Source organism: Neophocaena asiaeorientalis, unplaced genomic scaffold, assembly GCF_003031525.2.
Source record: "Neophocaena asiaeorientalis asiaeorientalis breed wild unplaced genomic scaffold, Neophocaena_asiaeorientalis_V1.1 scaffold129, whole genome shotgun sequence".
In the NCBI taxonomy this organism is placed as follows: Eukaryota; Metazoa; Chordata; class Mammalia; order Artiodactyla; family Phocoenidae; genus Neophocaena; species Neophocaena asiaeorientalis.
Window position 1 is genome coordinate 7,820,169 of NW_020172446.1, and position 10,830 is coordinate 7,830,998.

The window sequence follows — 10,830 nt, forward strand, 5'->3', positions numbered from 1 at the left end:
ACAACTACTGAGCCTGTGCTCTACAGCCCACGAGCCACAACTACTGAGCCTGTGAGCCACAACTCCTGAAGCCTGGGCGACTAGAGCGCATGCCCTGCAACAAGAGAAGCCACTGCAATGAGAAGCCTGCGTACCGCAACGAAGAGTAGCCCCCACTCGCCACAACTAGATAAAGCCCATGCGCAGCAACGAAGACCCAACGCAGCCAAAAATAAATAAATAAAATAAATAAATTTAAAAACAAACAAAAAAAAACCCTAGGTCCTGTGTAAGTGCTCCACGTCCCTTCTCTCCCCGAGCTTCTCCAAAGTAGTTCTGTCAAGAAGTCAGCATCTGGGACTTCCCTGGTGGCGCAGTGGTTAAGAACCCGCCTGCCAATGCAGGGGACACAGGCTCGAGCCCTGGTCCGGGAAGATCCCACATGCCACGGAGCAACTAAGCCCATGCACCACAACTACTGAGCTCGCGTGCCACAATTACTGAAGCCCGCGCGCCTAGAGCCCGTGCTCCGCAACAAGACAAGCCACTGCAATGAGAAGCCTGCACAACGAAGAGTAGCCCCTGCTCTCCGCAACTAGAGAAAGCCCACGTGCAGCAATGAAGACACAACACAGTCAAAAAAATAAATTAATTAAAAAAAAAAAAGAATTCAGCATCCATTACTCCTAAGTATGTTTTTATATGTCATATATTTTATTTAAAACAAATGAACTTGAAATACATGTGAATACTTTCAGATAAAAGTTCTTTTTAATTTTTTTTTTTTTTGGCTGCACCATGCAGCATGCGGGATCTTAGTTCCCTCAGCAGGGTTTGAACTCATCCCCTCAGCAGTGGAAGCACAGATTCTTAACCACTGGACCACCAGGGAAGTCCCAGGATTCATAAGTCTTTTTTTTTTTTTTTTTGTCATTTTGAAGAGTAAAAGGTTTAATGGGAGCCCATTAGGTGTGGGCAGAATAAATCAGGTAAGTATCTTCCTGCCAACTCAGATTCATGAAGACAGAGATACCATCAAGACTTATGAATCCTGGGACTTCCCTGGTGGTCCAGTGGTTAAGAATCTGTGCTTCCACTGCTGAGGGGATGAGTTCAATCCCTGCTCAGGGAACTAAGATCCCGCATGCTGCATGGTGCAGCCAAAAAAAAAAAAAAAAGACTTATGAATCCTTAGCAAGTCCTTATTAGTGACCAGCAGTGCAACAATGAACAGAACCCCAAATGAGATGGATGTCCACACTGGACATGCAGAGTAACTCTACCACGCAGGATGGGAAACTGAAGAGGTAGCCCAGGGGATCTTCTCAGTTCTTCAAGCTAAAAGCCATGATTTTGGAGGAAAAAATCCTTTGGGAAGTAAAGAGATGGTTTTGAAGAGGGTAAACAACAAGGAGAGCTCCTGGCGAGGGTAGAGGAATCAGACTGAGGAGCAGGCAGAAGAAAATCTTGTAGGAGATGCTGATATGAAGGATTTAACCATATATGAGACAAGCTTAAGATCTGATGGAAGCCTGCAATGTCACTGCTTAAAATAAAACAAAGCAACAAAGAAGGCGCCTAGATTTATGCCCAGATGATGAGAAAGGACTAACTGCTGAGGTGGCAGTGAACAAATGAACTAGGGAATGAGAACCGGGCATTTACTGAGTGTTGACTACAAGCAAGGTGGTGAGGGAATCATCTTGGGTTTTCCAACAGGAAAGAAGACAATGAATGACAGGTCGTAGGACACAAAACTCAAGTCTTTAAGAAAGCAGATTTCTGAAAATCCAGAGAAAAAGTAGCCAATTTCAAAGCCTCAGATTAGGATGATCAAAGAATTTGGAAGACACTAAATATAGTGACTCAGAGTATGAGCGGTGATCCCAAGAAAAGAGAAAGCAACAAAGCTTAGGTGAGCACAACTCACCAAAGAACACATATGGGAGAACAGATAAAGGGTAAATTACCAATAGAAGAGAACAAATGTAAGAAATGTACGAATCTGAAAGACTACATCAGGCTCTATAATAACATGGAAAATGCTGATGACAGACTGTCAAGTGAAAAGGAAGAAAGCAGTAGGACTACAAAGGGAAAAGCAAAAACAAAGTCCATACCCAGAAAAGATTAGAAGGAAATGCACAAAATGTTGACAATGACTGCATTTGGGTGGTGCGCTGTGGGCAATTTTTCTTCTTACTTTACTTTCCAAATTTTCTTTGGTGGACACGAATTGTTTGTCTAACATCTGATGAAGAAAAGGTTACAGTCCAGAGCAAACAGGCTCATCAAAAATGCCAATGGTGGGGGCTTCCCTGGTGGTGCAGTGGTTGAGAGTCCACCTGCCGATGCAGGGGACGCGGGTTCGTGCCCCGGTCTGGGAAGATCCCACATGCCGCGGAGCGGCTGGGCCCGTGAGCCATGGCCGCTGAGCCTGCGCGTCCGGAGCCTGTGCTCTGCAATGGGAGAGGCCACAGCAGTGAGAGGCCCACGTACTGCAAAAAAAAAAAAAAATGCCAATGGGGGACTTCCCTGGTGGTCCAGTGGTTAGGACTCGGCGCTTTCACTGCCATGGCCCCGGGTTACATCCCAGGTCAGGGAACTAAGATCCTACAAGCCAAGCGGCACGGCGGGGATGGGGGTGTGGGGGTGTGTGTGTGTGTGTGTGTGGCAATGGTGGGTTTTTTTTTTCCCAAGTGTTTGGAGCAACGTTGCTTTGGGGAAAAGGGCAGAACTGTTGATCTATTTTGCTGTACTACTGAAGGGCAGTAGAATAGCTATCATTAAGTGAGAACTAAAACCCAAGATAGGTGACAAGAAGGGCTTCAGAAATAGTTTTCACAGATTTGAGTCTTCGAAGCTAGAACTGCACCCCACTGTACCAACCAGTGACTTCAGAGCTAGGCAGTAATCTCTAAAAAGCCGCAGGGAAGGAGCGAGGCACCCTAAAGCCTTGCGAAGGACTAAACCCGTACTGATTTTCAGAAAAGAGGAAAAGAGAAATTCCCAAACGATGCAAAAGACTGTCATTCTCGGAAATTTTTAAAAAATAGCTTATCAGACAGAATCTCTGATCCCTTAAGAAACTAAGTCTCTCCCATAGGAAATGACATGAGTTCACTAAGAAGCAAGCCAGCTAACCTCGTTTCTTTTTTGATTGGATTAGCAGGCCAAGAAATTCAAAGAATACCACAGACATGTTCTATCTCAAGTTTATTAAGGCATGTCATCTAGTTCCCCATGACAATAAAATGATAGGTGGGCCTGATAATAGAATAAGACTATAATTCACGGATCTGTGTGTCATGGCATGATACGGGATTATCCTGTTTGACATTTACCAACAACTGGATAAAGATGCAGAAGCCATGCATGACAAAGTGAGGAGTGCAGCTAAAATGCTGAAAGGCAGAGTCAAGATGAAAATTAACTCCGTAAGCTGAAATGGAGTCTTGAAATCAAGATATAATTTAATAGGGATAAATAAAAAGGCAACTCTTTAAAATGTCTCAAGTACAAGATGAGAAAGACTGTTTTGATAGGTGCATTTCCTGAGGGAAAGAACTGGTGCTTTGGTTGACTAGAAGATGACTACTATGAAATGGCTGGGACAGAAACCGTGGTCAGAGTCCTGCCATGCATTGCACGAATCCAACCAAATCTGGAACCTGTACCTCATCTGGTGAAGGACATTTAGAAACTGGGAAGGGTCTATAGGAGGGAGACCAGAAAGTCATGCTGCATAAGAAAGTTTAGGGAATGGGCTGTCCATTCCTTCACCTGAAGAGTTACTGTGTGAATGAGGAAAGGACTTAATGTTGTTCTAAGAGTTACACAGTAACTAATAGACAGAAATTACTAGAAAGCAATTTTTGTTCAACATGAAGAAGTATCCAAAAATAAGACCGTGGGGACTTCCCTGGAGGTCCAGTGGTTAAGACTATGCGCTTCCATTGCAGGGGGCACAGATCCGATCCCTGGTTAGGGAACTAAAATCTCACATGCCACAGGGTGCGGCCAAAAAAAAAAGAAAGAAAGAAAGATAAATAAATAAACAGTGTGCATGCCTTAATTAAAACAAAGACAAAAAGACTGACTGCTTCATAAATAGTTCTCATGCCACCACTAGGAAATGTTCAGGCAGAGGCCAAAGGACCACGGGGGAACTCTGCCCAAAGGCCTGCAGCACTGGGCAGGAGGTGGGATCCAGATGACCTCTAAGGTCCTTTCCAACCATGAGAGCTTTGATCTTGGAGATAAAGAGAAGCTGCTTGACACTGTCACTCAAAAGTAGCGAGTTACTCTCGATGAGGACTGGCCTAGTGCAGCGCATCCCAAACCACATCCCTGAAGCTGGCAGAGATCAGGAACACAGGCTTCAGTCAGACCAGCCTTCGAACCCCAGCCTTGCTACTTACTACCTGTGGGACCTTGAGCAAGTTTCTCAACCTCTCAGCACCTTACTTTCCTCACCAGTAAAACAGAAATGATAAATACGTTCCCTGCAACAGGGTTGTTGGAAGATAAGCTAACCACATAGCACAGTGATTGGCACATAGTAAGCATTTATCAAATGGTGTATTTTATTACTGTCGATATTAATAAGAAGAAATAACTTGACACCTACTGTGGCTGCAGGAATCAAGATGCTTATTCCAATGTCCCCATTCTCCCAAGAGGCTGGACCACTTAGATGACTGTTTGGAAGATGGAGAATGCCAGATAATAATAATAACTAACATTTACTATATGCCAGACACCACTCTAAGAATCATAACATTTTGTCAGAGCCTCCCAACCACCCTTTAAGAATGTTATCCTGCCTTTCCAGATGAGGAAACTGAGGTTCTTAGAGGCTAAGCAACTTACCTAAGGTCAAAGAGCTAGAAAGTGACAAGTCAGGATTTGAATACAGGCAGTCAGACTTCAGAACCCACGCTCTTAACCACAACACCAGTGGTTCTCAATCCTGACTGCACATTAGAATTACCTGAGGAGATATAAAAATAATAACTATCTCTGAGATCTATCCAAACCCATTCCCCCACTCTAATTTAAATTGATCTGGGAAAGGCAGCAGGGTTCTCTGGAGTTCAAGAACACACTCCAAAACCATGCTGCTTCCTGGATCAAAAAACAGGTTGTAATGAGCAACTGACATTCCAGGCAGATCTATTGTTTTTAAGAGAATCTTTAAAACCATGAGATCGGGATTACTTTTCAAAAAAACATTTTTTTTAAATTAAAATTTAACCCCGAAAGTGATCATTTTCAGGAAGGTATCCTATTCCCATTTTACAACAAGGAAAGTGAGACCTAAAAAGGTTCACTAACTCGCCCGCATTCACTAAGGAACTGAGACTAGATCCCAGGAGGGCTCAGCACTCTAAAGAGCCCCAACACAGGTGGGAAGAGAGGCTGAAGTGGGTAATTAGGGATGCTTCACAGAGGCAGTGACATCTGAAACGAAAAAGCATGGGACAAGGAGGGGCAAATCAACAGAGCGACAGGCATGAGCAAGGTCAGAAGCAAGATGTCACAAGGACTGCTTACGGGACTAGAAGGAAACAGGGGGGCTTTCAAGGTGGAGCTGTAAGAAAGGCCTCCGACACCTGCCTTGTCTAGACTGTGCAGGCACATGAATGCCTATGCCTTCACAGGACTTTTTCTGAAACAGAAAAATCCACTCAAGCAGATGCCTGGACGCCTGGCCTGCAAGGGAAGCAAGGTCGTATTTCCAAACTGAACTCATTATGCAGAAAAAAGGAGTAAAGCAGCATCCAGAGTTGAGCTCTGCGTCCAAGCTACTCTGTCCACTGGCACGGAATGAGGTTTGGGTCTCTGGTGTCATATCACATATTGTAAGGCAACAGAGCAAAGTAGTTAACAGCAAGGCTTTAGAGTCAGATAAACCTGGGTTTATCTGGTTTATCAGGTTCTAACCCTGACTCTACTTTTACTAGCTGTGTAAACCTGGGCATGTATTTAACTTCTTTGGGCCTGTTTCCTTTGTAAAATAGGCATAAAAATACATTCCTCATGGGGTTGTTGTGAGAAATGAGTACGAAACAAATATGTAACCCGCTAATTAACACAGTGCCTGGTAAGAGAGCAAGTTCCCAACAAATAGTCGCTATTCTTTCATTCATTCAACATGTTTTCATCAAACAAGCAAGCCTAGAGAAACTCACACAGCAGAGCACAGACCTTTAACATGCATTCAGAAGGCTGCCTATTAAGCCCGTCACAAATCCCAAATTTGCAAATACAACAGAGGGCGGTCATTTGCACTTATGGAATAATAAATATGACTGTGAACTCACTAAAAGGGTAATAATAATTTTCCCCTCTATTCATAAATTGCTTTCGAAAACTGGGGTAGGTTACTAGATAATTCAGGGTGAATTTCAGGAAGCGTGATACTTACCCTAACAAAACACAAAAATAAAATAAAATCACAAGCCTGTATCAACCGAAGTATTAATGGTATCCCCCCGACCAATCTGACTCCCCTAAAAGACAGTCTCACTGTGATACACTCCCACTATATTTAAAGGCAAAGAAAAGTTAACACTTCTATGTTAAAAGCAGAAAATGAGTAAGAGTCCATAGAAGCACAGCTCTAATCTCAGCTCTGCCTCCAACTAGGTGACGTTCTCTGGGGCTTCTCAGAGAAGACAATCTCCTTCTTCCTAGCTCTGACATCTGAGAGACAGCTAATGCAGCTCAACTTTAACAGGTCACCTCAGAAATGGGGAATTCACCAGTTCCTTCCTTTGGCAGTATCTGGATGAGGACTGGACATGCAAGGCAAGGCCAGAAGCATGAGGCCCTGGCAGGGAAAAGTCATTCTCTGGGAGAATGTGGAAAAATTCCCCCCGAACACCCTGTACCTTTCTTCATCATGTCTCGGTCCAAGGCTACATTTCTTTGGGCAAGATTTACTTCTGAGCGAAAATGGAAGCGCTTAGCTCGCTGTTCTTTCTTTTCAATTGCTTCCTAGAAGGTATAGAAAAAGCCAAAGAAGTGAAACATGGAAGAGGAAAGTTAAATCACAAACACAAAATGATGCATCAGTGACAAGTAACTTAGAAGAAATAAGCAACATTGTGCCTTTAATAATTTTTGCAAAGCACTAGATATTCACAGTCAATGACTGGGAGGGTATACACTAATAGTGTTATAATTTGTAATAATCTCTACAATGATTCATTGCCTATCACTGTATCCGGGACACAGTAGGAATTCAATGAATATTTGTTGATTCAGTGAGTAATGAATAATGGTTTGACATTTATTATTAGAAATCTTGTAAACGAATTGTAACTAAACAATCTTAACATTCCAATTTTTCGGGTGCAGAAACTGAGGCACAAAGGAAGTTAAAAGGTTTGCCAGAGGCACTTCAGTTAGTAAGGGGCAGATCTTCTGATCTCAGTGCTATTTCTAGAAGCCCCCCACCACCCCCATTTCACAAAGTCTGTATGCATGGTAATCACACCTATCACGTTATGTCTGCCTGAGCAGTCCACTCCCTAAAGCTTTTTCTGCATTTGAAAATAACACTGAAGCAAAGAAACTCTCTCCTCTATTCTAAACTTGTGCCCACGGAATTGCCAGTTTTCATCTGTAAGTGACAAGAAGCATTGATGCTCTCTAAAAAACAAAACAATCAGTTTCCTAAATTTTTTTTCCAAGAGGTAAAATAAACCCAGGTCCAACTATGGGTTTCTGATAGCTTTTAGGAAGCTTCACTAATTGTATATCGACTTTGCCACACTAATTGAAGGTCTGACTATAGAAAGCTTGTGGGGATTGGTAAAGCAGCAACAATTCTGTTATTTCCCAATAGTTATGCTAATTTTCTTCACTTAAGTTTTCCCAGTGGAAACAACTAATCTACCTTCCTTTAGTAAGACTGAAGTACCAATTCTTGGCTACCACCCTTTCCCCCATATATTTGCTTCATATAATGGTAAATGGTGTGGGCTTAAGAAGAGTCCTGTATACTTCTTTTTCAATTACAAAAAGAAAACATCTTCACTTTATTCTATTTTCTTGTCAAAAAAGATGATCAGTTCCTTCTTTTGGCCTTTAAGCAATCAGAGATTGAGACCCAGATAAAACACAAAAAAGTTAGCATGACATACTTATTTTTATTTTTGCTTTCACACATCCAATATAGTAACACAGTATTATTTATTCAGAATTGTAACTTAAACTCTGTTCGAAACTTAACTGCACACATTAAAGTCAGAAACAATGTTTAAGCTGAATATCATCAGCAATTAAAGCAATAAATAAGTATCAACTGTTTATTGTAAAGAAAATAATATGTTTCGTTCTGTGAGGAGTTACAGTGAAGCTGGTAATCTAGTAACAGCAATCACTAGATAAAAGGCAATACTCCCAGGTACTGGGAATAATTCAGTCCACTTGGCCTTCAAAGTTTAGCCACACACACACATTCAGGAAATCGTATTTTTCTTGGCCTCAACCAGTGAGGAATAAAGACGTTTACTAAGGGCTTACTACGTGCAAGGCACTTTCATGTTTTGCTTCATTTAAAGTGGAAACAGTTTACACATTTTTAAAGAATGGACAGCACAAAAAAAGCACTCCAGCGCAGAACTTTTTCTTGGATGTGGTTAATTACAGGCATCTCGGTACAGTGATTACATCTTCTCATGGATTCAACGACACACAAATGCTGTCTCAATGTTCTCAGGATGCATGAAGCCATCACGGTAAAACACAAAATTTAAACCTAAAAAAAAGTTTCAATCCAACAGCAAAAGAAAAAAGGAGGTAAAGAGTAATTGCTGTTCTCCTAGAGATTCGTTCATTAAGTTCACCTGCTTCTCAAAATGAATAAATTAATCATGGTCTGTCTTACCTTGGAGGTGACATCGATTCCAGTGATGAAGCTGCCAGCCTTGTTTTCATATCTTCTGCTTGTGTCCTAACAAGAAGGGGACGGGTGAGAATTGCTAACGAGCAACGGACGACCAGCACATGATAAACAACAGCCTGACAACCCATTCCTTCTGGAGAGTCGTTCTTTTCAGCAATCCTTCCCCCGCCCTGACAACCTCATATCATGGGGAAGCCTGTCCCAGTGGCTCCATGTAGCAATCAACTACTATACCAGGAAGGCTTTTCTAGGCCTAGCCACAACATAAAGTAATTCCATCTACTGAAGGTATCCGTGTAAATGAAAATCTAGAGGCGTTCATGAAAAATATCCAAGATGAGGCACAGTCACTTATCTCCCCAACCCAGACTGGACAAATTCATTGTGCCAGGCCACCAGATGGAGCACAAGTCTTCACCAAAATGCAGGAAGTCAGGACTCACCTCGACCTTCTGGGGAAAACACAGCACAGCGCAATGAAAATAGGATGGGATTTGGAAGCCTGGGGACTCAAATCACAGCTCTGACGTTCACTGATTACATGACACTGTACAATTCCTTTGGCCTCTCTGGGCCTAGGTTTCCTCTGTGGTATCCGCCTACCTTTCTGACCTCTTTCAACTGCTCTCCCACTTGTGCTACAGAACTTGACCTTTCTCCAACAAAACAATCTTGTGCCCATCTCAGAGCCTCTGCACTTACTGTTGCCCCTGCTGGGAACGCTCTCTTCCAAATCTTCACATGGACGGCTCCTTTCTGTCACCTAGGGTTCAGCTTAAATTTCACCATCTCAGAGGACTTTGCTGACCATCCTATGCCATTCTGCTTCCTGCTCTGCACACCCTCCCTGCCCTCTGCACACTTCCATCCCATTAACATGCTTTATTCTCTCCACAGCACTCACCACTACCGTAAATTATTAGTTTACTTGTGTCCCCCCAACTGGAACATAAACGCCAGGACACAGTCTGGTCTTGATCTTGGTCAAGTGCCTAGGACTGTGGCTGGCACTAAGTGGGGGACGCAATAAGTACATGTTGAACTGAAGGAATGAAGGGATGATAACACCTACTTCACAACCTCAGTGATATTTTAAATGATATAATGTAGTAAATGGTAAAATGCCACTATGTTAGTTGTTGTTGCCAGAGTCACTATAATTTACTGTCTTTAGTGCTCTTACCTTTTTTTTTTTAAAATCTTTTTCCATAATCTTAATTTAAAAGCAAGACTAGCAGACATGTGCTAAAAAGTAGTCCATGTTAGGTGAGAAATTAAGTACATGAGAAGCCATGCAGGCCTGAGACCAGCCCTAAGAACCGGACACAAGACCACCAAACCAAAAGCAAAAACACCTCTCAGCATCCCCATCGTGATAAAAGAGGGACCAAGGACCACTGCTGGTTCACTGATGTTTTGTTTTCATTAAGGGTGAGATGCTGGAGCCACGGTGTAACAGCGGAGCCGCGCGGGGACAAGATGACCCTCAAGTCACAACAGAAACACAGAGTTTCTGCAGCTGACAAGCCCAGCTCTCCCAAGGGAAACCGCGAGTGCTATGTTTAACAGACACCAGCTCCACCGGAGTAGGACCCACAAAGAGACCTGGATGCCCGCGCCACTCGACAGTTCTTTCTGGGCCGCTCCTGGTTCTGTTCCCGCCCGGGGCTCGCCCTTTATCTCAAGCCCCCAGATAAACCCAACCCCTCCTCATTCACACTCTTGCACAGACTGACTCCGAGGGGCAGCGAAGGGGGTGTCCTCAACTACCCCCCAGCTCTTCCCCACCTCCTCCAGCCCCCTCAACACCCATTTCCGGGCGCCCCAGCGTCCTTTCTCTCGCTGCCCGTCTCTGCTCAAGCCTGGCGCCCCCGCCCCCCGGGCGCTCGCCCCCCTCATCCCTTCACCCAGACTTCCCCCAGCCCCGGCCCCCT

At 43.5% G+C, this 10,830-nt stretch overlaps 1 protein-coding gene across 3 annotated transcripts in view; it reads right to left on the reverse strand.

Annotated features, from left to right (window-relative positions):
- Positions 1-10,830, reverse strand: part of NCBP3 (nuclear cap binding subunit 3) — a 32,178-nt gene that overhangs the window by 21,011 nt on the left and 337 nt on the right. For all 3 annotated transcript variants that reach the window (XR_003001735.1, XM_024734463.1, XM_024734472.1), the window contains exons 2-3: positions 8,879-8,944; positions 6,876-6,981 (exon numbers count right to left, since the gene is read on the reverse strand). Coding sequence is in view for 2 of the 3 variants with exons in the window: in XM_024734463.1 (XP_024590231.1) it covers positions 6,876-6,981; positions 8,879-8,944 (172 nt within the window). In the remaining variant the exon portion in view is untranslated. The remainder of the gene's footprint in view (positions 1-6,875; positions 6,982-8,878; positions 8,945-10,830) is intronic.